The sequence below is a fragment of the Lithobates pipiens genome, unplaced genomic scaffold (genome assembly GCF_037356315.1).
Source record: "Lithobates pipiens isolate NorthernLeopardFrog02 unplaced genomic scaffold, aLitPip1_a1.2 Scaffold_16, whole genome shotgun sequence".
NCBI classification, from domain to species: domain Eukaryota; kingdom Metazoa; phylum Chordata; class Amphibia; order Anura; family Ranidae; genus Lithobates; species Lithobates pipiens.
Genome location: NW_027507748.1, coordinates 347072374 through 347099516, shown reverse-complemented (window position 1 = coordinate 347099516; position 27143 = coordinate 347072374). Strand labels below are relative to the sequence as shown.

At 42.8% G+C, this 27143-nt stretch overlaps 1 protein-coding gene across 4 annotated transcripts in view; it reads left to right on the top strand.

Moving 5' to 3' along the window:
• The window catches only part of LOC143982822 (ultra-long-chain fatty acid omega-hydroxylase-like), a 103048-nt gene extending 85871 nt beyond the window's left edge, over nucleotides 1-17177 (top strand). For all 4 annotated transcript variants that reach the window (XM_077481844.1, XM_077481843.1, XM_077481846.1 and 1 more), the window contains 4 exons: nucleotides 3727-3860; nucleotides 5930-5994; nucleotides 6080-6162; nucleotides 16257-17177. In XM_077481844.1, coding sequence (XP_077337970.1) covers nucleotides 3727-3860; nucleotides 5930-5994; nucleotides 6080-6162; nucleotides 16257-16428 — 454 coding nt within the window. In that variant the 3' untranslated portion in view covers nucleotides 16429-17177. The remainder of the gene's footprint in view (nucleotides 1-3726; nucleotides 3861-5929; nucleotides 5995-6079; nucleotides 6163-16256) is intronic.
• Nucleotides 17178-27143: the final 9966 nt, after the last annotated feature.

The following is a 27143-nucleotide window of genomic DNA, read 5'->3' as shown; positions in this document are numbered from 1 at the left end:
CAGCCTCCCCCCCCACAGCACGTATTCCTCATCCACCCCACGGGCCCCTCTTGGCTGCGGGCCCCATAGCGCCCACGTGGGTCGCTATGGTAGTAGTTCCACCACTGGCTTCTACCACCCACACTAAACAACATAGATAGACAAATCCCCCCCCCCCCCCCCCCAGAGCTATTGACAGTCAGCAGTTGTCAAAACACCCAAACAGTGACAGCAGCTAAATGACTACCATCACTGTTCGCCTGACAATTTTCTGCAGGGCTCTTTTGATTTTGAGATTGAAGTTTATTTAAACCAGATGGTGCCAGCAGGGGCCAATCACAGATTAAACTTTGACCTCAAACACAGTCCATATATGTCCAGCTTAACCACTTGACCTCCAGAAGATTGATGGCCTCTGGATAAAGCACTGCATTTGTTTAACTGACAATTGCGCGGTCAAGCAATGCTGTACCCAAATAAAATGTATGGCCTTTTTTCTCCACAATTAGAACTTACTTTTGATGGTATTTGATCACCTCAGCGTTTTTTATTTTTTGCGCTATGAACAAAAATATACCGACAATGTTGAAAAACAAAACAAAAAAAAACTATATTTTTTACTTTTTGCTATAAAACATAGGCAATAAAAGAATAGAAAAAAAAATCGAATTTCTTCACAAATTTAGGTCAGTATGTATTTTTTTTACATATATTTAAGCATACTTGGATTGATTTGCGCAAAAGTTATAGTGTATACAAACTATGGGAACTTTTTATTTATTTTTTACTAGTAATGGCAGGGACCAGTGACTTATAGTGGGACTGCGATATTGCTTCAGACATTCTGACACTCACACTTTTTGAGAACCAGTGGCACTAATACAGTGATCAGTGCTAAAAATATGCACTGTCACTATACTAATGACACTGGCTGGAAAGGGGTTAACATTAGGGGCGATCAAAGGATTAACTGTGTGCCTAACCAGTGTTTATGTGACCGGTGTGAGGTGATTTTACTAAGGGAAGAGATGGAATTTATTTCCTGGTTTGCAGGGACACAAATTCCATTCCTTCCCTCCCTGTCAGAATGGCAATCTGCCTTGTTTACATAGGCAGATCACAGTTCTGTCTCTCTCTTCAATGATCAGCGAGTATCGGTGGACATCGTGTACCTGACACCCGCTGATCAGCTCTCACTGTGTATAGTGAAAGTGAGCCGCACCTATAGGGCAGTCTGAAATCGGTTTAAGTGGAACTAAAAGCATAACCCCTGTAGGGCTGAAACAACTAATCGATTAATCGACAACTAATCGATTATTAAATTAATCGATTACTATTTTCATAATCGATTAATCGGCCAGTAACAAAATGTGGTTAAAGTTAATAAGTCTGATGATAGTTACCAGATTGACCATTTAATAGTATATCTCTCCTCTAATGGTATATATAGTATATCTCCTCTAATATTATATGCAGTATATCCCCTCTAATAGTATATACAGTATATCTCTCCTCTAATAGTGTATATAGCCTCTAATGGTATATACAGTATATCTCCTCTAATGGTATATACAGTATATCTCCTCTAATGGTATATACAGTATATCTCCTCTAATAGTATATGCAGTATATATCCCCCCTAATAGTATATACAGTATATCTTTTCTAATAGTATATACAGTATATCTCTCCTCTAATAGTATATACAGTATATCTCCCCTCTAATATATACAGTATATTTCTTCTGTCTGTTATTCTCAGAGTGGATTAGATATTTTGCTCTCTAACCATATAGTTGGTTATTTATATTTACCACTGCATATAGAGATATTTAAGAATAAATTGCCTTTTTTTTAAACTTTACATATTAACTAAATTATACACCACACCTTTTTTTACGGTTATTAACCGATTAATCAAAATAATCGGCCAACTAATCGATTATGAAAATAATCGTTAGTTGCAGCCCTAAACCCCTGTAATATTTTTTGCCATCTGTGTCCCATTGTGGAGATTCCCTCCAAAATGAGGGAATCCCTGGTTGTCGCCATGGTCACCAGAAGTAGTGTCCTGAGATTGGAGGAGTACTTCTCTATAACTATTCTGGGGACAACCCGAAATTCGTTTTTTCTTTTACTTTCACTTTTGATGATGACAGTATACAGGACAAATAAAAAAGTGAATCTCACTAATAGGGACCCAGACATCAATAAAAACCTGACAGGTGTTCTAATCCATCTCCATTTTATCCAAAACTTAAAAAAAATGATAATTTAGTAATACTTTAGGTCGGTAGCTTTTCAGTCATCAAAAAATAAATAAAAAAATACATTTAACTATGAAGTAAGTTTACATACACTGTATTACCAAAAGTATTGGGATGCCTGCCTTTAGTCTGTAGGGTTCAATATGTAGTTGGTTCACCCTTTGCAGCTCATGGGCAGCCTTCCCAGAAGAGTTGAAGCTGTTATAGCTGCAAAGGGTGGGCCAACTCAATATTAAACAAAGGAAAAAGTGGGGGAAAACACTGCGCTATAACTAAATGTAAAACAAAAAAAGCAGCTGCCAACACTTAAAACAAACAAAGTTCAACAGTCAAAAGGTAAAAAATAGTGTAGCGCTTCTGTAATGGTGAATGTGGTCAACACATACACAAAAAAAATTCCAAATAAATGGTCACATGAGAAAGTCCATATACATAAAATAAAGTCCAATGGAATGGGTATGAACTTCCGTGATGTGACTGGTACAAGGATGGTTAGGCCATTTCAAGGAAAGAGAGGGATCTTGCTAAACAGATATACCCATGTAAAACAGCTTGTCTGTAGACATCAGGGAAGTAATAAAATACTCTTACCAACTGTGTTGGACTCACACGGTCATATGACAGTTGAGTCTGTAAAGCTTGGGGTCCCAATCTAGGGCCAGGGGGTGGATCGATGAGGGTCCGTCAAACTGGTGAGAGAACTCCAACCGACTGTGTGCCAAGCGATGTGTTTCACGGATGGAACATCAGGATGGTTTCTTATCCAACTCGGACGTAGCACGATCAACACCGATACTCCGATCACCCCGAAATAGGGTGAAAGATGTTAGAGGTTTTTTAGGCCTCTGGTCTGGGATCACTGGTCAGGGATCATCCTGATGTTCCATCCGTGAAACACATCGCTTGGCACACAGTCGGTTGGAGTTCTCTCACCAGTTTGACGGACCTTCATCGATCCACCCCCTGGCCCTAGATTGGGACCCCAAGCTTTACAGACTCAACTGTCATATGACCGTGTGAGTCCAACACAGTTGGTAAGAGTATTTTATTACTTCCCTGATGTCTACAGACAAGCTGTTTTACATGGGTATATCTGTTTAGCAAGATCCCTCTCTTTCCTTGAAATGGCCTAACCATCCTTGTACCAGTCACATCACGGAAGTTCATACCCATTCCATTGGACTTTATTTTATGTATATGGACTTTCTCATGTGACCATTTATTTGGAATTTTTTTTGTGTATGTGTTGACCACATTCACCATTACAGAAGCGCTACACTATTTTTTACCTTTCAACTCAATATTAAACCCTACGGACTAAGACTTGAATACCATGTGTAAAGGCAGGCTTCCCAATACTCTTGGTGATATAATGTATAAGAGTGTGCTTTGAAATGTATTCGGCTTTCCCACTGTTTAAATATTTATGAAATTTACAATTTAATAATTAATCACTTTTTTTTTTTTTTTTTTTCTTTTAGGGATGACCTGTCTCAGCTGCCATTTACCTCCATGTGTATCAAGGAAAGCCTTAGACTGCATCCTCCTGTAACAGCAGTGTCCAGAAGGTGTACGGAAGACATTGCTCTTCCAGATGGGAAAGTCATTCCCAAAGGTACTCTTTTGTCTTTTTTAAGTTCCCCTACATAACAACTTTGGTGCCTAGACCTGACTTGGGCTTACCGATAAAGGGCTGAACCTGTAACAGATTTGGCTAAATGCGTATATAAGTGTAGCAAGGTCCCAGACCTCTTTCGGTCTAAGGAGAACCTCCAGCGCAACAAACAGCTGACATCCTTCTGTATGTGGTGGGTTGTGAGACATGGTGGGTGCAGAGTAGTCAAAGTTATTGGGCACCAGACACTTCTTGAATGCAAATGAAAGTTTTTTTCTCTTAACAGACTTTTTTGGTGGAGAGAGGATTAGGGCCAGGACACCCTTAGATAGTTGCAAGTTCAAGTGGCAGACTTTGAGATTTCAACAGGAGGACAGCCATGCAGGGAAAGGCATCCAGCAAGAGGCCACATCTGCATGTGCAGGAATGCTGTCTCTTATGACAACATTCTTTAACAGTTCCTATCACAACGCTTAATGGTTCCTCTTCACTTCCACTACAATCACTTCTTGTAGTTCTAAAGCCCAAAAAGCTCCTGGTCTCTCACTAGACTCACTGATTCACTGCCAGTGAATCCCTTGAGCTCCTCCAAACTTCACAGTAGTATCTTCCTCAAGTGTCACACCTTTCTGCTGGGCCCCTAACTTGACACTCAAGATACCTCTCAAGCTTCACCCCACTGGCCTGCTTGGTCCCTGGCTTGACACGCAAGGCTGTTCTGCAAGCGTCACCTCCATTGGCTGGGTCCCTGGCTTGATACCCCCTGAAGATTCCAGATTCTTCACCGTCCCCGGTTGGTGAGAATGCTGCTCCAGTAATTGCTTCAGTTACTCACTGTGGTCCCTGGTAATAAGGTGGTTGTCCCCTTAACAGGAACAGCTTCCCCTCTACCTCCGATCACGACAGGTTCTCTGGCCAGCAGACCCGTCACTTATGGTTGGACAGTCCCAACCCTGCGTTGCTCTCTTGCTTCTAGATAGGCCCTCAGACAGCCTAGCAGCCAATCTCTGGCCTAGCAGCCCGGGCAATACAACACACGTCCACCCAGACAGCCGTCCAGCTGGCACAGAACATCAATCACCTGACTCCACCCGAATATATATAGGCTCTCCCAGCAGGTGAAGGGATCCAAGAAAACCCCTGCCCATTGTCTGAGATACCCCATATACCCATAATCTGACCTTGCGTTGCCCTTGTCATATCTAGTACCACCAAGTACCCAGCCACCTAGTGGTAGAAGAAAAAAGTGCAACAAGGCCAAACTTTGGGAGAAATTAATAGACCTCTATCAATCAACCAGGATAACAATTCCTGGCAAGTAAATTTGTGAGGAGCATCCCTGCCTAAACTCCAGGGTGCTACATCAGTATATACTGGAAGACTTACACAGCATTGTTGAACTAGGCCAGGGATGGTGAACCTTGACACCCCAGTTGTTTTGGAACTACATTTCCAATGATGCTCATGCACTCTGCAGTGTAGTTGAGCATCAATGTAGTTCCAAAACATCTGGGGTGCCAAGGTTTGCCATCACTGAGCTAGGCTTACATAAGGTATAGTAGTAGTTTCTGTCTCTTTAGTAGAGATAATCAATTTTTATTAACAGAGGTTATGAACACCATTTTTATGCTGCTTTTATTACCGTATGTATAAAAAACCTTCACGGCTACTGTGTAAGGGCCTGTGAACACAGCCATTTGTTTGCTTTTCTTTCCATACAAGTCAATATGAATCCAAAAGCAGTTTAATGCAGGTTAGAAGGAGGTCACGTACCCCTGAGAGATCTCAGAAGCATTTCAAACTGATCTCAAATGCAAGCTGAACATTCTTAAATGTATGCTGTGTTTGATCCTCTAGACCAGGGATCCTCAAACTACGGCCCTCCAGCTGTTGCGAAACCACACATCCCATGTGGCATTGTAAAACTCTGACATTCACAGACATGACTAGGCATGATGGGAATTGTGGTTCCTGAACAACTGGAGGGCCATAGTTTTAAGACCCCCTGCTCTAGACCTATAGGTATTGAGAATTCCATTTCAAACTAAAATGTTAAATTGTTTTCTCAGGAAACACCTGTCTCATAAGTATATATGGAACCCATCACAATCCTGCTGTATGGCCAAACCCTGAGGTACAAATCGTATTATGTCCACAAGCTAATATTGCAGATAAAAACACTTGCACAAAATATTAGTGCTGTTCTTTATTTTCTTTAGGTCTATGATCCACATCGTTTTGATCCAGAACAAGCAGAGGAGAGGTCCTCGCATGCTTTTGTACCCTTCTCTGCTGGACCCAGGTAAATATGAGCTAGATTTGTGATTGTAATCACTATTCAGTATGCGATCCCCAACAAAAATTATAAATGTAATCACTGGTTACTTGTAATGTGTGTTCACAATGAATCGGGCCAGGGAGACTTTATATTTTTTTGTTGTTGTCTAATATACATTACAATATATACTGTCACTGATGTTGTAAGGTTTCAAACAAACCAGAGACAACTTACAGAATAAAAAAATGCTTTGAATATTGTAGTCCAAATAGAAGCTGCATTGGTCCATAAATCTGCAAATTATCGTTGCCTCAAGAACTTATTTTAGATTTGTCATACGCTGTTATTATTTCTAAACTATTCCCCTTGACATTTTAAAAGGTAACCTGTCATAAGAGAAGTAAATGGGCTGCCAATGGGCAACCTCCTTCTGAAAGTACTAATTGCCTGACTGTTTTTACTGCCCTTGTAGTGTTTTTACTTTTTAAGTCAATAACATGACTTGACCATCTGCATCAAGCTAAGAAGACTTTGTGCTCCACTTTTTATTGACATTCAAGATAACCACAGCTGCGTGCAATCACAAAGGAATATAACAAATCCACAATGAAATCTTCAATAAAAAACTTGCCGCTCTTTTCTGTCAGTGGGCTCAGCATCAAATTTTCCAGGAAAGACCATGTCCTCTGCTATAAATAAATTAGAGACTTAGACCCCTTTCACACTGAGCCACCTCAGGCGTCAGCGGTAAAGCGGCGCTATTTTTAGCACCACTTTACTGGCATTTTAGCTGAGCTATTCTGCGCTATTTTTAGCACCACTTTACTGGCATTTTAGCTGCGTTTTTCAGGCGATACAGTGCTAAAAATAGCGCCTGTAAAGTGCCTAAAAAAAGCCTCAGCTGCAAACCCAGTGTGAAAGCCCGAGTGCTTTCACACTGGGGTGCTGCGCTGGCAGGGTGTCACAAAAAATCCTGCCAGTTAAAAACCCCCCATTAGCGGGTGAAAAGGGCCACTGCAGAGGCGCTTTGCCGGCAGTATCACGGCGCTGCCCCATTGTTTTTAATGGGCAGGAGCGATGTAGGAGCCGTATATTCACCGCTCCTACACCGCTGCAAAGAAGCTGCTGGCAGGACTCGCCTTTCCCACCTCAGTGTGAAATAGGTCTTGGTGGAAATTCAGACTGTAGCATTCACAGAGGTCACTTCACATTTTGGTAAGTAAATCCAAAGGAGATTCCAGTATTCCTTTGTACATCTTTAACTATATACAGCTGCTGCAGATGCAGGTGATCCCCAAAATGTGAATTGACCTCTGAGAATGCTTTAACCATTTCTCAACCACCTGCTGTACATATACTGCGGCAAGGAGGCTATATTACGGTAATTGAGGTGATTAACCACCTTCAGACCGGACCATTTTGCTGGTAAATGACCAGAGGTCTTTTTACAATTTGGCACTGCGCTGCTTTAACTGGTAATTGCGCGGTCATGCAATGTTGTACCCAAACAAAATTTGCGTCCTTTTCTTCCCACAAATAGAGCTTTCTTTTGATGGTATTTGATTGCCTCTGCGATTTTTATTTTTTGCGATATAAACGTAAAAAGACCGCAAATTTTGAAAAAAAATGATATGTTCTACTTTTTGTTATTAGAAAAATCCAATAAACTCAATTTTAGTCATACATTTAGGCCAAAATGTATTCAGCCACATGTCTTTGGTAAAAAAAAAGTCAATAATTGTATATTTATTGGTTTGCGCAAAAGTTGTCACATCTACAAACTAAGGTACGTTTTCTGGAATTTACGCAGCTTTTAGTTTACGACTGCCTATCTCATTTCTTGAGGTGCTAAAATGGCAGGGCAGTACAAAACCCCCCCAAATGACCCTATTTTGGAAAGTAGACACCCTAAGGAAATTGATAAGTGGCATGTTGAGCCCATTGAATATTTTATTTTTTTGCCTCAAGCGATTGAATAATGACAAAAAAAAAAATTTTTTTTTTTTTACACAAAGTTGTCACTAAATGATATATTGCTCACACATGCTATGGGCATATGTGAAATGACACCCCAAAATAAATTCTGCTGCTTCTCCTGAGTACGGGGATACCACATATGTGGGACTTTTTGGGAGCCTAGCCGCGTACGGGGCCCCGAAAGCCAAGAACCGCCTTCAGGTTTTCTAAGGGCGTAAATATTTGACCTGACTCCTCACTACCTATTACAGTTTTGAAGGCCATAAAATGCCAAGATGGCACAAAACCCCCACAAATGACCCCATTTTAGAAAGTAGACACCCCAAGCTATTTGCTGAGAGGCATTTTGAGTCCATGGAATATTTTATATTTTGCCACAAGTTGCGGGAAAATTACAAACTTTAATTTTTTTTTTTTTTTTTTTCACAAAGTTGTCACTAAATGATATATTGCTCACACATGCTATGGGCATATGTGAAATGACACCCCAAAATAAATTCTGCTGCTTCTCCTGAGTACGGGGATACCACATATGTGGGACTTTTTGGGAGCCTAGCCGCGTACGGGGCCCCGAAAGCCAAGAACCGCCTTCAGGTTTTCTAAGGGCGTAAATATTTGACTTCACTCCTCACTACCTATTACAGTTTTGAAGGCCATAAAATGCCAAGATGGCACAAAACCCCCACAAATGACCCCATTTTAGAAAGTAGACACCCCAAGCTATTTGCTGAGAGGCATGTTGAGTCCATGGAATATTTTATATTTTGCCACAAGTTGCGGGAAAATTACAAACTTTTTTTTTTTTTTTTTTTTTCACAAAGTTGTCACTAAATGATATATTGCTCACGCATGCCATGGGCATATGTGAAATGACACCCCAAAATAAATTCTGCTGCTTCTCCTGAGTACGGGGATACCACATATGTGGGACTTTTTGGGAGCCTAGCCGCGTACGGGGCCCCGAAAACCAAGCACCGCCTTCAGGCTTTCTAAGGGCGTTACAGTTTTGAAGGCCATAAAATGCCAAGATGGCACAAACCCCCCCCAAATGACCCCATTTTGGAAAGTAGACACCCCTAAATTTAGGGGTACACTAGTGAGACTAGGTAATAAATGGCGGGTGCCCTGAAACTATAAAAAAAATAACTAACCAACCAGCGTCACCTGTAACAGTTATATGGTGATCACTGGTGAAAGGGTTAACTAGGGGGCAATCAGGGGGCTTTATGCGGTAGTATATGGGGGTCCCTGGCGCTATAAAAAGCTGCGGCGAACCTAAATACCTACCTGCCTAACTAGCGTCACCTGTGACACTAATACAGTGATCAGAAAAACGATCGCTTATTAGGCTGGGTTCACACTGGAGCGATGCGGGAACGCCACGAATGCGCGGCGGGTTCCCGCATCACATGCCTCCCGGCGGCAGTTCACACTGCCCTATGCGAACTGCTGGGAGTGTCAGTGAAATGTTAATGACACCCCCAGATCAGTTTGCATATCGCAGTGCGATCTGCAAACTCGGATCGCATGGTGTGAACACCCATGCGATCCGATTCTGCTGCGGGCCAAAAAAAGGGTCCCGTGCGAATTTGCGGCGGGTGCGGCGGGTGCGACACGAATTCAGCCATACTATCTGTATGGCTGAACTCGAATCGCACAGAGATCGGATGTGATTTGCACTGCAGTGCGGTGCGAATCACATTCGTTCTCATAAACCGCTGCAATGTGAACCCAGCCTTAGTGACACTGGCGACGGGGGGTGATCACGGGGTTAAACCTTTTTGGGGGGGTTAGGGGGGCACATTAGAACTAAAGGGGGCTAACCCTAACTGCCCTAACAGTTACTACAGTCACAAATGACACCAATGCAAAAAAAAAAAAAAGCAATTGGTGTCACTGTGACTGGGGGGGCAGGGGTAATTGGGGGGTGATCGGGGGTAAAGGGGGGGTGTGAGTGTGCCTGGCATGTTCTACTGTATGTGGGGTGTGTTGGTGCAACTCACCGAACCTCTCTCCTCGGTGCCGGAACGAAAACTACCGACACCGAGGAGAGAATACATCACTTCCTCTCCTGTGTTTACATTACAGGAGAGGAAGTGATGTCACCGGACATTTTCATTCGCCGGGAGCGATCGAGAGGGGGTGGCCATGAATGAATGGCCGTCCCCTCGTCCGGGATCGCTCCCGAACGAATACCGACCGCCGCAGGCACCGGGTGGGGGCCCGATCGGGCCCCCGACCGGCGGGCAGGCAAGGACGTACATGTAAGCCCTTATGCCTGCCCGTGCCATTCTGCCGACGTACATCGGCGTGCGGCGGTCGGCAAGTGGTTAAATACCACCAAAAGAAAATACTTTTTTTTGGGTACAGTGTCGTACGACTGCACCATTGTCAGTTTAGGTAACGCAGAGCCGTATCGCAAAAAATGGCCTGGTCATTAAGGGGTAAAACCTTGCCGTGCTAAAGAGGTTAAAGTGTCACTAAACCCACACGCTATTCATAGTCACTATGAGATTGGTTTTCTGTACTCTGCCAAAAACCTGGTTGATTCTGCTACTCTCTGTCTCCCCCTTCTGTTCGTGTCCCCAATTCAGCTAGGGATTTTGCAGCTGTGGTGGCAGCTCTGCACATGCTCAGGTCTCAATGAGTTTCTATGCTGAGCATTTTCTCCCTATCACATCTGAGCAGCCCATGTGACTATAGAGTCACACATATGGGCATATAGACAGTGGTAAATGACAGCCCACTCCCTTCTTCCTCCTCCTCCTCCATGCTCACTAACCAGCTAAACACAATGGGGGCAGGATATTACATGTAGATTATTGGTATGAATTATTTATTTTTGCTCCGCGTTCCAAAGGCTTTTTTTTTTTTCAACGTTACTAGCAGCAGAGGACTAGAAGCTCTTCCTGCTTGTTTCCCCGCAGACAGACTGGGAATTAACTGGGGCATGCGACAGCTGTATATTGATTAGGAAAGTACCATATTTATCGGCATATAACACACACGCGTATAACACGCACCCCAAGTTTAGGAGGGAATTTTAAGGAAATTTTTTTTTAGGAGGGAAGTTTAAGGAAAAAAAAACTTACATTTAAATGCCCATCAATGCAGCCTTATTAGTGTCCATCTGCAGCCTTGTCCATCATTGCACCCTTGTCATGCAGCCTTGTCCATCATTGCAGCCTTGTCATGCAGCCTTGTCCATCATTGCAGCCTTGTCATGCAGCCTTGTCCATCATTGCAGCCTTGTCATGCAGCCTTGTCCATCGTTGTACCCTTGTCAGTGTCATTTTCAGCCTTGTCCATTCGGCCGTTCTCGTCGGCTTTTGGCCGCCTTCGGCACTTCTCGTCAGTTTTTGCCCGCTTTCGGCCGACCTCGCCGATTTTCAGTCACCGAGAAGTCGGCTAAAAGCTGCCCAGAGGTTCCAAAATGATGGAGGATCGGCGTATAACAGGCACCCCCGATTTCCCCCTGATTTTAAGGGGAAAAAAGTGTGTTATACGCCGATAAATACGGTACGTACAGTGCTTTGAAAAATGATCCATACCCCTTGACATTTTCTACATTTTGTCATGTTACAACCAAATCCATAAATGTATTTTATTGGGATTTTATGTGATAGACCAACACAAAGTGCCACCGATAGTAATTTTGAAGTAGAAGGAAAATGATAAATGGTTTTCAATTTTTTTTACAAATAAATATGTGAAAAGTGTGGCGTGCATTTGTATTTAGCCCCCCTGAGTCAATACTTTGTAGAACCTGCTTTTGCTGCAATTATGGCTGCAAGTCTTTTTGGGGGTGTCTCTACCAGCTTTGCACATCTAGAGAGTGACAATTTGGCCCATTCTTTGCACAATTTCTCAAGCTCTGTCAGATTGGATCTAGAGCATCTGTGAACTTTGACTGGGCCATTCTAACACATGAATATGCGTTGATCTAAACCATTGCATTGTAGTTCTGGCTAGGGCTGCAACTAACGATTATTTTCATAATCGATTAATCGGCTGATCGTTTTTTTGATTAATCGATTAACCGGATAAAAAAAAAAAAAACGTAATATGCCATTTTTCCATTTATTTAAAAGTATTGAAAAAACTGAGTGTTACACTCAAACTGCAGAATAAAACACCAATGATGGGGTACTATTACCTGCAAAGAAAGTGAATATCAGATTCCCTGCTTTATTCATACAAGTATGTGTATATATATATATATAAAGAGAATAATAATAGACATATAAAATACTTTTTCCCCCCTCCTTTATTCCATAGAAAGTATACATTGAGGACAATGTATAAAAAAAAGAATTATAATAAATATTGTTTATGTATAATATTTGTGTAAAGGTAAAAAAAAAAAATGAAAAAGGGGAGAAATATATATATACACACGCACACACACACACACACACACACACACACACGTGCCCCCCCCCAGTATAGATGACACATTCCTCCCCTCTCACATGGTGTCACTGCCCCACCTCCTCTCAGTGCTCCCCTCCACCCCCCCCCCCCCCCCCCCTCCGGTGTCTCGGGTTTTCTCACCCCTTCATGGTGACAGCGGCTCCTCCTCGGTGTGCCGGGGTGGTGTGGGGTGGAGTCTCAGTCCGGACCCGCCACACGTGACTCGGCCAACTCCTCTGAATGGAGCGAAGGGCACCCCGAAGCCGGGAGATGGATGCACGCATGTGCAGAGCACAACCTCCAATCACGGCAGCGCTGGAAAGGGTGAGGGCTTGCCGCGCCTGCGCTCTGCGGCGGGTCTATCGGAAGGCTGCTGGGTAGAGGGGGGAGGAGGAGCCGAAAAGAGCGCAGGCGCGTTGCTGGCGGGACATCAGCTTGGTGGAGAATGCAAGCAGGCGTAGCTGCGTGCTCATGGACGTGGTGCATACACAGGATTCTAATGGATCGGCGGGGGGAAGGAGCGGACTAGGGGGTGCAACGGATCAAAAAACTCACGGATCGGATCGTTCCTCGGATCAGAGTAACGGATCAGATTAATTTTCGGATCAGCAAAAAAAAAATAACACTATCCCCGCCCCCCACAGCCACATTTATTGCTATGTTTATTTAAATAAAAGGTATAACACTATCTCCCCCCCAATAAAATGCAGCTTATTACAAGCATAAAAACATAGTCAGCATATCACTGATGATTTGCGCCAAGCTCACCACCGATCAAAGTTCCTCTAAACAGACCGCCGTGATGAGTCCCGGGATGCCTATTGGCGCAAATCGTCAGTGATATGCTATGTTTTTATGCTTGTAATAAGCTGCATTTTATTGGGGGGGAGAGATAGTGTTGTACCATTTATTTAAATCAGCAATGTGGCTGTGCCGAGTGGAAAGGCTTAGATAGGATTAGATAATAACTAACTACTATCTAATAGATAGTAGTTAGTTATTAGGTTAGATTAGGTAATAGATGTAGTGGTACCTGCATAAAAGAAGGCAAGGCATCCAGCGTGACTCCTCCAGAATTCCTTCACTTGGGCTGACACAGGCTGAACAATGCGCTGGGGGTGACGTCAGCGCGCAGCTCGCCGCTGCCGGGTGTACCGAGATGGCCGCCAGCTCCGGAGCTAGGCCGCGGCCACGGACCACTCCGCGGATCGCATGGTGCGGACCAACTAATCGATAATGAAAATCGTTGATTATTATCGATAATATCGATTAATCGTTTCAGCCCTAGTTCTGGCTGTATGTTTAGGGTAGTTTTCCTGCTGGAAGGTTAACCTCTGCCCCAGTCTCAAGTCTTTTGCAGACTCGAAACAGGTTTTCTTCTATGATTGCCCTGTATTTGGCTCCATCCACCTTCCCATCAAATCTGACCAGATTCCCTTTTGCCGCTGAAGAAAAGCATCCCCACAACATGATGCTGCCACCCCTATGTTTCACGGTGGGGATGGTGTGTTCAGGGTGATGTGCAGTGTTAGTTTTCCGCCACACATAGCGTTTTGCTTTTAGGCCAAAAAGTTCAATTTTGGTCTCATCTGACCAGAACACCTTCTTCCACATGTTTGCTGTGTCCCCCACATGGCTTCTCACAAACTGCAAACGGAACTTCTTATGGCTTTTTTTCAACAATGACTTTATTCTTGCCACTCTACTATAAAGGGCAGATTTGTGGAATGCACGACTAATGCCGCGTACACACGGGCGGATTGTATGGCGTACTTAGTCCGTCGAAACACATTTCAGCTGACTTTTTCAGCGTGCAGTCCGGAGTACTAAGTATTTCGGTTTTTTCGAAATTCTGTCCGTCGTACTTTGGTTTCAGCGGACAATACGGTCGTCAGTATGCTAGTCGGACGGACTAAGACTGACGCATGCCCAGAAAGGATTTACAGGGCGGAAGGGTGCTTTGCTGTGTCTTGGACTTCCTATTTCTAGTCCCGTCGTACGTGCTGTACACGTCATCGCGCAAGCTTTCGACGGACTGTTTGTGCATCCGTGTGTGGTCAAGTCCGTTCAGTGGAAAGTACGACGGACTGTCCGTCGGATTGTATGACGGACTAAGTACGCCATACAATCCGCTCGTGTGTACGCGGCATTATAGTTGTCCTGCAGACAGATTCTCCCAGCTGAGCTGTGGATCTCTGCAGCTCCTCCAGAGTTACTGTGGGTCTCTTGGCTGGTCAGTTTAGATGGACGGCCATGTCTTGGTAAATTTTCAGTTGTGATATGTGAGTGCTCTGTGATATGTTCAAAGCTTGGGAAATTTTTTATAACCTAACCCTACTTTAAACTTCTCCACATTTTTATCCCTGGCCTATTTGATGTGCCGTAGCCTTCACGATGCAGTTTGTTCACTAAAGTTCTCTAACAAATCCCTGAGGGCTTCACAAAATAGCTGTATTGTTACTGAGATTAAATTACACACAGGTGGACTCTATTTACTAATTAGGTGACTTCTGGAGGCAATTGGCTCCACTAAGTTTTAGTTAGGGGTATCAGAGTAAAGAGGGCTGAATACAAATGACCCCCGCCCCCCCCCCCCCCCCCCACACCCACACACACCCACACACACACACACACACACACACATATTTCAGATATTTATTTGTAAAAAAAATTTAAAACCACAAATCATTTTCCTTTCCTTCGACTTCACAGTTATGTGCCACTTTGTGTTGGTCTATCACATAGAATCTCAAGAACATACATTTACTATTTTGGTTGTAACATGACAAAGTCACTGTAGATTTTTTTATTACAATAATTACAGTGACATCATCCACATACAGAAATAGAGGGCACATTGTAAATTAAGCAGTTAGTGTTTAGTATCACTGATAGAAAAGTGCCGCAAGCTTACACTAGTTGCATACTTGTCAGTGGCTTATGGTTAAAATTTTTTAAAATAACAAAAAAATATTAAAGTCAGAGAATTAAAATCACTGGCAGACAACAAGCATTTTCAGAAGCTCAAAAATGTTGGTCTGCATATTTCTGTTATGACAGGTTTCCTAAATATATGTAAAAAAATATTTAAAACTCGGTCTGGGCTTCAGGGGACCCATGGAACCCTAAAGACCTGTGGTAAGTTGTGCCTACAAATGTATGTACATGTTTTATTTTTCTTAACTGGCAAGGGATCTTTTAATGTGTCAAGGAGAGTCAGCTAAAATGTACTACTCATTGGCCCTGTTACATTTTGAATTTCAAATACAGTGTCATAGAATTAGAATAGTGAATTTTTTTTTTTTTATTTGAAAGTTTGCTAAATTGGCAGAAGCCATTTAGGCCCCTTTCACACTTGGGACTGCAAAGTCGCATGACAAGTCGTACCCCATTATTTCCAATGAGTACCATTCATATCTGTGCGACTTCAAAGCATTCCCTGCACTACTTTGGTCTGAATTTGATGCGACTTGAGGTCCATAGACCTCAAGATTACACAGGCTGTGTTTCAAGTCGCATCAAAATCGCATGACTTTCAGGTTGCACAAGTGTGAAAGGGGCCATAATTACAGTATTTTTGTTGGTGTATACTGTAAAATCACAAATAAAGTTTTCAGTACAGTTATTGTATTAGATACATTATGTTACTGTGAGAAATGAAATCATTCAGAAACAGACATGTTACTTATTTTAATTGGGATAGTACTTATTGTTTGTTCATCCCATAGGAACTGTATAGGACAAAACTTTGCCATGGCTGAGATGAAAGTAGTTCTGGCTCTCACACTTTTAAACTTCAAAGTGAGCTTGGAGCAAAACAAGACAGTACGCCGGAAGCCTGAACTGATCCTCCGAGCTGAAGGTGGGCTTTGGCTGCAAGTGGAGGAACTCCAGTCTTAAGATTGCCACAAAATGTTCTAATGCATCTGGATCTACTCATCTTTCTCATCCATTTTTTATGTTCTGGGACTACTAATTTCCACTGTGCCAATGTATTGTGACCATAAATGTATTTCTTAACATGACCTTATTGAACATTGAACAATTTAATAACATGACCCTATCGAACACAATTTAATAACATAACCCTAAACAATACAATACCAAATACCTTGGGTTCTGTACCAGAGGTTGGGGCACTTGTGATCTGAGTGATTATTGTACTTTGTTTGGCTAATGTGTTTGGCTAACGGTGATTGATCTAAACCAATTGATTGCATAAAGCGAGCTAAAAATCTGATGTACGGAAAACATAAATAGACCAATGTTTATTACAAGTGTACCACAAGTTTTGATACCGTATCTAAATCAATCCTGTCAAGTAGATCAAGTGGAAGCACAGTGGTAAACCACGGGAATAATCACTTTATTCCATCCATTAATTAAATTCCTACCATACATTATCTTAGAACAAATATGAATCTTAATCTGTTTAAGGTACTTTGCTTTTCAGAGTTTGTATAATAAATGTATGTAAATGTTTTAATGAACTGTGGCAAAATGAAAGAACTTTGAGTATATTATTACCAATTACGGTGCCTTTCAGAGTACAGTTTGGACCTGATGTAGACCTAGAGAATTCAGTCATTTGACGTTTAGGACCCTGGATTTGTTTCTTTTATCTGCTCAATAAATTTCATATTACTGTATATGAGGTAATAAAGTAGAGCTTGATTGATTTCATCCATCTCTATAGAGATGAAAAGAAAAATCCTCCCTGCTAGTAGTGATTCTTCCCACTACATGCAACAGAAAGTTATATCCAGTGTTGGTCATCTTACTTTAAAAAAGTAATTCGTTAAGTTTCAAATTACTTCTCCCAAAAAGTAATTGCGTTAGTAACTCGGTTACTACATTGGAAAAGTAATTAGTTACTCAGCAAAGTAACTTTAATAGGGGTGGCAGTGGTGGTACTTAGGGGGTGGTGTACTTGGGGGGGGGGGGGGTGGCAGAGGTGGTGTACTGGGGGGGGGGTGGCAGGCAGCGGTGGAACTTGGGCGGTTACAGCGGTGGTGGTGCCATCCTCTCCCACCACCACCTCTGCCTCTTACTGATCCTATCCCCCACCACCACTGATCTCATCCCTACCGTATCCCCCCCCCATCCCCTCTGTTGTAGAAGTAATGGTGGGTGGGATCAGTAAGAAGCAGAGGTGGTGGAGGACTTGGGATGGATCAATTGCACTGCAATTTGAATCGTCAGACAGTCACTTACTTGAATGCCTCCAGGGATGCCTTTCCTCATGGGGAGAGAGAGAGAGACCCTCCCCTTCACTCGATTGGTGTCAGCTGACTTCCTTGCACAGCCTGTCAGAAGCTACATACAGAGCGGCCATTTTAAACAATAAAATTATTTTGCAAGTCATAATTTATCTTGTGCTTGGCTTTGCCCTTGTTTTTCTCCATTTTCCCAGTGACATATTGACTGTAAATATTAGAGAGAATAGCTTAAGTCTAAACTCCAGGCGAAAAGATAGTAAGGGAGCTGTTTTACCTGTTGTATTTCGTTCAGTCCTGAGATATGGATGTCCCTGCCACACAGCGCATTTCTGTGTGGCAGGGCAGGAGACCTGATTTTACTCTACAGCAGTTTAAAACACTTAGTACACTTGTCCATTACCCATTTTTCTGGATAGTGAAAGGAGAAACGGTGAATGGATTAGCTTCTCACGCAGTTGCTCTGCTCTCTCCTAGCAGCAGATTCTTTGTTGGCAAATGAGAACTGTAGCACAACTGATTGGCTCCTTTTTCTGATTTTCCTCTACCAACCTGAGCTGCAAGAGTCTAATACCAAACCCAATTCAGCTATTTACACTGTTTTGAATAAAAATACAATTAAAGTAATATTAAAGTACAACTAAAGGCAAAACCTTTTTTTCATTTCTTTTCACTATCTGTGTCCCATTGTGGATATTTCCCTTTACTTCCTGTCCGATAGCCAAAACAGGAAGTGAGAGGAAATCCCTCCTAAGTGAGGGATCCTTTGTTGTCACCGGGACTAGGCTCCTATTGAAACATTTCCCCTCTATTCAGGTTCTAATTACAACCTAAAATTTGTGATTATCTGTATTTTCACTTTCAATAATAATGATGTCAGGACAAACAGAGAGGGTGAATCTCCCTAACAGAGACACAGAGAGAAATAAAAACCCAATAGGTGATCTGATCTCTACACTGTTCAAAATTAATAAAAAACCTTTCCCTAATAGTTACACTTCAATCCTTCAGTTTACAAGCACTTTCAGCAGCTGATTTAATTACTTATTTAGTTTAATCCTGTTTCAGGGTGGCTCCTTTCTCTTGCAGCATCCTGTTGAGCCACTTTCACACAAGGACTAGAGTTGTTTCTAAACAAAAATGGCAACCACCCCAAATTTTACTAGCCTTTAAAGCTGAGTGCATATGGAAAAGCTTTGCACAGAAACAAGATAACAAGTTTCCCCAGCACACTTACCAACTAGCCTGAAAAATATACACTATATTGTCAAAAGTATTGGAACACCTGCCTTTACACACGCATGAACTTTACTGGCATCCCAGTCTTAGTCTGTAGGGTTCAATACTGAGTTGGCCCACCCTTTGCAGCTATAACATCTTCAACTCTTCTGGTAAGGCTGTCCACAAGGTTTAGGAGTGCGTCTATGGGAATGTTTGACCATTCTTCCAGAAACGCATTTGTGAGATCAGACACTGATGTTGGATGTGAAGGCCTGGCTCACAGTCTCCGCTCTAATTCATCTCAAAGGTGTTCTATCAGGTTGAGGTCAGGATTCTGCACAGGAAAGTCAAGTTTCTCCACCCCAAACTCGCTCATCCATGTCTTTTTTGGACCTTGCTTTGTGCACTGGTGCGCAGTCATGTTGAAACAGGAAGGTGTCATCACCAAACTTTTCCCACAAAGTTGGGAGCATGAAATTGTCCAAAATGTCTTGGTATGCTGACGCCTTAATGCCCCGTACACACGAGAGGGATTAAGTCTGACAGACCTCCAAAGGAGTTCCGCCTGAGTTCCGACGGAGTTCTGGCGGACTTTTCGACCGAACGGACTTGACCACACACCATCACACCAAACTCCGACGGAGTCGAACGTGATGACGTACGACTGGATTCGACGTAGGAAGTTCATAGACAGTAGCCAATAGCTGCCCTAGCGTCGGTTTTAGTCCGTCGGAGTAGCACACACACGAGCAAATTTTTCGAAGGGGACCGGGTCCGGCGGAGTTCCGTCGGGAAAATTTGAAGCATGCTTCATTTCTAAAGTCCGTCAGACTTTAGCGAAGCTAAAGTCCGTTGCAGCCCACACACGATCGGATAGTCTGACGGACTCAGTCCGTCGGAGTTTGGATGTCGAAAAGTCCGCTCGTGTGTACGGGGCATTAGAGTTCCCTTCACTGGAACTAAGGGGCCATACCCAACCCCTGCAAAACAACCCCCACACCATAATCCCCCCTCCACCAAATGATTTACATAGTTACGTTGAAAAAAGACACGTCGATCTAGTTCAACCAAAAAAATAAAAATAAATCATACAATCCCATTTACACAATAATAATAACAACATTTCCTTCCAGTAGAGTTCTGAATCGCATGTCCGTGCAATGTCTCAGATCCTTCCTATCAGAGCCCACTCATTTTATAGCTTAATACCATTCGTACATTAGTGTCCTCAGTCCCCCGCACATCATATTCCTCTACTTCACATCAGTTTCCCCTTCACATTAGGGACCACTGTCCCCTTTATATTACCCCCCCCCCCACACACACACACACACACACACGCACAGCACAGCCCCCCTTTACATCACCCCCAAAAGCACTGCCCCCCTTTTACATCACCCACACACAGCTCTCCCCTTTTCACATCACCCCCCCCATACAGCACTCCCCCCCCCTTTACATCCCCACTCCATAGCACTTGTCCCTTTACATCTTACACCCCCCCCCCACAGCAATCCCCCCTTGACATCACCCCCCCACAGCACTACTCCCTTTACTTTATATCTCCCCCCCAACAACACTGCCCCCTTTTCATCCCCCTAAAGAACTGCCCCCCTTTTACATCTCCCCCCACAGCATTTGCCTTCTTTACACCCCCCCTGCACAGCACTTGCCCCCCCATTACATCTTTCACCCCCCACAGCACTGCCCCCCTTTTACATCACCCGCACACAGCACTCCCCTTTTCACATCACCCCCCAAACAGCACTCTCCCCCCTTTACATCACCACCCCATAGTACTTGCCCCCTTTACATCATACACCCCCCACAGCAATCCACCCTTCACATCACCCCCCCACAGCACTGCCCCCTTTACTTCACATCTCCCCCCCCAACAGCACTGCCCCCTTTACATCCACCTAAAGAACTGCCCCCTTTTAGATCTCCCCCGACAGCATTTGCCCTCTTTACACCCCCCACACAGCACTTGTCCCCCCCTTTACATCTTTCACCCCTCACAGCACTGCCCCTCTTTACAACCCCCCCCACAGCACTTGCCCCCCTTCATATCACATCTCCCACCCCCACCAACACTTGCCTCCTTTCATCATTCACATCATTGCCCCCCACCCAGAGAACCGCTCCCTTTGACATCACCCCCCCCCCCCCCCACAATAATGTTCTCTGCCCCTTTTCACATTTCCCCCCCCACACACACACACACACACACACACACAACACTGTCCTCATCATGTCACCCCCTGTCCCTACCCCAAGCTTCACAGCTATGTCTTTTTGCCCATGCTGTCCTACCTTACACAGAGTAGAGAGCAAGAGGCACAGCTGCACTGAATGGAGGGGGAAACTGCCAGGGTTAACTTCCCTTGCTGCCAATCACAGGCAGTATGGAGAAAGCGGGGATGGGGCTGAGCTGTGCTCTGTGTGTCAATGGACACACAGAGCTAGCTAGGGAGCAATCACGCATAAGTGCCCCCAAAACAAGTGGCTTGCTAAGGGGCGTGCTCCACAGGGGGAGAGGTCGGGAAGGCTGGCGGGGGACCAGAGTAGAGGAGGATTGGGGCAGCTTAGGGTTAGGGTCGCACAGAGCAGGTAATTATAAGATGTTTGTTATTTAAACTGTTTTTTCCCAAGCTGTTAGGTGTAAATACCCTATCAAAGGGATGCCGGGGCAAGGTGGTAAGGAATTAATTTGTGTCATTTATACTGGCTAGAGTTCAGTTTTAGGATACATTAAAGTAGCTGAAAATGAAGGAGGGTAATTTAAATGTAAAAACTGTGCTCATAGATAAAAGCACATCTTCACTTGCTTGATATCCCTCCTTCACTTACTGTGAACAATGCCCTCTCACATTCTGTATAACCCTTTGTAATTTGTGTTCAGCTGCTTTATGAACATGCAGCAGGAGCCGCACTTCTGATTTTTATCATTTTGTTTCAACAAATAGAGCTTTCTTTTGGTGGTATTTGATCACCTCTGCATTTTTAATTTTTTGCTAAACAAATAAAAAAAAGACCGAACATTTAGAAAAATTGTTTTTCTTTTGTTTCTGTTAAAAAAAATTGTGTAAATAAGTAAGTTTTCTCCTTCACTGATGGGCACTGATAAGGTGGCACTGATGGGCATTGACGATGGGCACTTATAGGCGGCACTGATGGGTGGCACTGATGGGCATTGATAGGCGGCCCTGATGGGCACTCATGGGTGGCACTGATGGATACTGATAGGTGACACTGATGGGCACTGAAAGGCTGCACTGATGGGTACTTATGGGTGGCACTGATAGGCAGCACTGATAGGCGGCACTGCTGGGCACTATGTGGCACTGACAGATGCCATTGTTAGGCATCACCAGTGGCATTGGCACTGGCAGGCATTGGGGATGGGCACTGATTGGCAGCTGCCTGGGCACTGATTGACATTTCCCTGGTGATCTAGGGTGGCATACCTGGTGGTCTAGTGGGGTGGCAATCCCTGGTGGTCCTGGGTGGGCATCCGAGAGGTGCTGAGCTGATAAAAAATAAGCACAAACCCCCCTGTCAGGAGAGCAGCCAATTGACTCTCCTCTACTCGCGTTTGTCAGACGCGAGTGAGGAAAAGCCGATCAATGGCTATTCCTGTTTACATCGTGGTCAGCCGTGATTGGACATGGCTGATCACGTGGTAAAGAGCCTCGGTCAGATTGACACACCGCACCACCGATCGCCGTGATGTGCTCCCCCACGGGTGCGCAAGAGCAGTCATTCTGGAGGGCCGTCATATAACGTCCACCCAAAACGAGAGCCGCGCCGCCCAGCCGTCATTTGACGGCCAGCGGGCGGAAGGGGTTAAACAGAATAATGCGATATAACAAGATCTAAATCTTCGTATATGTTCAGCATTTATTAATATTATCACCTCTGTGTTGTTAACATACATTTCCAAGTTGGTATAAATGAATAGAATAGGCTAATAACATTAATGTTGAAATATTTGAAATGCTAAAACTTTCTTGAATGAGGGGAAGCACCTTTTGGTTTTGAAGCTTTTTCCTATCTAGTGCCTGTATTGAGAGAAGTGACAAAAGCCCCTGACAAACCACAACAAATGTACACAGCAGCTATGGTTATTTTCCGCTTGTATGTGTTCATTTAGAAAAATGTCATCTTTTCTGTCATTAGTATTGAAGGACAAGCCTTGCATTTACCCACTAGTTAAGTGACTTGCTGGGTGACATTTAAGTGAAGCAATTGTGTAAAAACAATATTTTTCCTGCATGATTACAACACCACAGCGTAGGATGATTAAATTGGAAATTACTCGCTTTTTACTTATTTTTTTATGTCTGTAATGTCGTTTTCTATGACCTTTAAGATTTTCAAAGGCAGCAAATCTTTATGTTTGGAAACAGGGCAGGGCAATGAGTGTATGGTCATATGCAATATTATCCATGGTGTTTGCTGACACATGAACAAACATTTGGGGCATACACTGTGTAAAGGAATATATCCATTCTTAGCTTGATTACATGAGACATATGTAAACATCCCATATACAAGTGTATATTACTATAGATATATACTGTACTTCATAGTAACTTGAAAAAAATATCTTGTCTCATTGAAAATAATGTGAAATGCATTAGCTTGTACAAGGTACAATTTACAATACATTTGGATAGTATTATGGTTTTCCTTCCCATAGTTGCATGTTAAGCTGGCCATACGTTATACAATTTTCTTATTCAATTTCCTTTACATTTAGCTTCAACTATGTACTGTGGGGCGGCACGGCTCTCATTCTGGGTGCCATCATATAACGGGTCCCAGAACGGCCGCTCTTGTGCTCCGATGCGCCGTGTTGCTAGGACACGGAGCGACCCCGATCTCTGTAAAGAGCCGCATCCATGGTTCTTTAACCATGTGATCGGCTGTGTCCAATCACAGCCAGTCACATGTAAACAGGGAGATGCAGGTAAAACTGACAGAGTGTGTGGCGAGGAGAGCCGATCAACGGCATCTCCATGCAGGGGGACATCTACACATGTAATCAGGCACTACAATATAGTGCCAAGAGTGTCACCAGTCAGTGCCCATAAGTGCTGCCTCATCAGTGCCCATAAGTGCCACCTCATCAATTCCCACCAGTTCAGCCTATCAGTGCCACCTCATCAGCACACATCAGTGAAGGAGAAAAATTACTTAGTTACAAAATTTACTGACAGAATCTAAGTAAAAAAAAAAAAATTTTTTAAAACATTTTTGGTCTTTCTTTTTTTTTTTAGTACAAAAAAAAACCCAGCAGTGATTAAACATCACCAAAAGAAAGCTTTATTTCTGTGAAGAAAATGATAAAAAAATTAGTTTGGTTACAGTGTAGCATGACCGCGCAATTGTCATTCAAAATGCAACAGATGAAAGCTGAAAAATGTCAGGAAGAGGATGCAAGTGCCCTGTAGGCAAGTGGTTAATCAAATGAATCTTGATTTAAAAGATTGTATGGAATGTATGCTAGCACTGACACCAATTGGCAGCATCATCTCTCATTTATAGATTATTGTTCTTATATCAAAGATGAATTCCATTACCATGCCACATTCACACAAGTTACAGTTGCATACAATAGTTGGTAAGGTGTAACCAGTCCATCCAGTTCAACCTAAGCCTGTGTTTTATATCACTACTATTGTCAATAACACTGACCATTGTGTTTGCTAAGAAAAACAAAAGTTGTGGCACGGAGTTGAACCATCTCACGTCTAACGTCATTGTGTGGCCGTGTCTTCTTTACAGACTTAGATTGAATAGTTTTATGGCAATAATACAGTCACCATTTAAATATTTGTATATTTAAATCATTACAGTCAGGTCCATAAATATTGGGACATGGGAATGTGTTTTTTTTATCTGTTTATTGTTTTTTATAAGCATAGCATACAACATTGGGACGTGCCAGCTAGGACACCATCCATAACAAGGCCAACTTGCCTAATTCCTATCTAACAAAGATCTACTATCTAACGTCCCCTCCCACCCACCAGTCACAGCTCGACAACTAGCAGGATCTACAGTTTTCCGTCAGTTATTTATATGGGGTGCTAATGTGTATATTGCTACTGCATGGGTCTTAGCGGAAATTCTTCCTCATATTAAACATTGTGATTTATTGCTGATCACATAAGAGGGAGTTTGACTGGTCCAGTGCCAGCGGCAGCGTGCCCCTTCCTTTATCCTACTGTAGTGCTGGAGTTAAACCACGAGTGCCATACTTTGTCAAATTTTTTTCATACAGCCCCTAGCTTCATACATGGCTTTGTAATAAGGTAGCATGGAGTTTACCAGATCTTTCCAGGCGGAGATGCTCGGAGCATCTGGCTTTTTTCAGGCCAGCAAAATAGCCTTTTTGCCATAGAAGAGAAGTACATTCAGCATTGTTCGCATGGCACGACATCATCTACTAGACCCAAGAGACAAACCCTGATGGTCATTGGTATTGGAACTGATATTAATTCTGTAATACAAGAAACGACATCCGTCCACAATCTCTGAATATGGGGGCAATGCTAAAAAATTTGATAGGCGTCAGCAGGTGAGTGAAGACATCTCCAACACTCTGCTGAGACCGTAGGAAAAATTTTACCCAACCGTAAGGAAGAGTTTCCTCTGTGGGGCTTTTTAGCAGCAGGATAGCAAAGTCAAATAACTTTATCATGATTATATATAAAGAAATTGATTTTTTCAAAGTGTCATAATATGGTTAGATACAATATGTACAATATATCATCTGGTTCAAAGAATACACATTACATATTCCACAATCCAATAAACGAGCATGTTTGTTACACATCATTGTAATACATAGTATTGTATGGTAGTTGATCCCAACGCGTTTCGACCAGTATATGGTCTCTTCAGGGGGACAATTGGATCTGAAACAATTACATATATCCAAAATTAGAAAACATGTCATTGTAAATCACTTTGGGTGAGCCATTGATGATATATTTACCTCTCAAAGGTGGAATGGGTATTCCTATCGCCCAAGATTCTGAGAGCCGCTTTAGGAATCCGAGGGGTTCTGATGGCCGCCCCCGTCTCCCCAGGAAAGAAGAAGCCCACCCGAAGGACTTACAAGGAGCCACACTATTCACGCCCCTGGAGGGAAGGAAGAGCCTGCGCCTGCAACCAATACCCAATAACAGTCATTTAATAATTACGTAAAATTAAATAAATAATCTCATTTTGATGCTGCCAGAGTGTCATTGTGTTGTAGATATTTCTATATATATATATATATATATATATATATATATATATAAATAAAAAGACTGATGGTAAGTAAGGGTTATCAAATAATCATTCGGCACGATATCGTATATGTCCCGTATAAAATAGTAGCTTAGCCAATAATGCATAATAATGTCCTTAAAAAAAGCCTATTAACATAATAAAAATATATTGTGATATTCTTAACAGTGATGATCCATAGTAAAGTGTGTGAAGGTGTATTGCGAAAATGTATGTGTGTGAGTGAATTAGCATGATCAACAAGTGCTCTGTGTATGGGATAGTGATGTGATTAAAACAAAAGCAAAACTTGCATGCTGTGAATGAAAACTAAAAATGAACAGGTGATAAATAATAATTGCGTGAACACAAATGTGAAAGTGTGTGTGTAGTGATGTCATTACCATCGTGATAGTAATGTAGTTTACCTTATGCAGTGTAAAAATTCATACGAGCTTGTAAATTGTTTAGGCTTGTAATGCTTGTTTGTTAATAAAACCAATCTGCAATTACGCAAGAGAGGTAGGGATTCTAATGCCAAGAAAGAGTAAATGCAATGCCATCAGGACAAAAACAGGACAAATAGAGAGTCAATCTCCTTAACATGAGCACAGACAGCAATACAAAGCTAATCCCTCTGCACTCAATCAAAAACAAAAAAAAAAGTTTTGCCTTTACTTACTTTAATTTGTGTAGCCATTCCTCATAACTGAGTTCCTCCAGTCCCCTTTTTAGCTTTGTTGCCCTTCTCTAAATTCTCTCCAGTTTAAAGACATCCTTCCTGGGGATTGGTGACCAAAACTGGAAGGAATTATTCAAGATGTGGCCAAACCAGAGTTCTGTAAAGTGGTAGAATAGTTTCACCAGCTTTTTTAGATCTTGGCTGTCAGGATT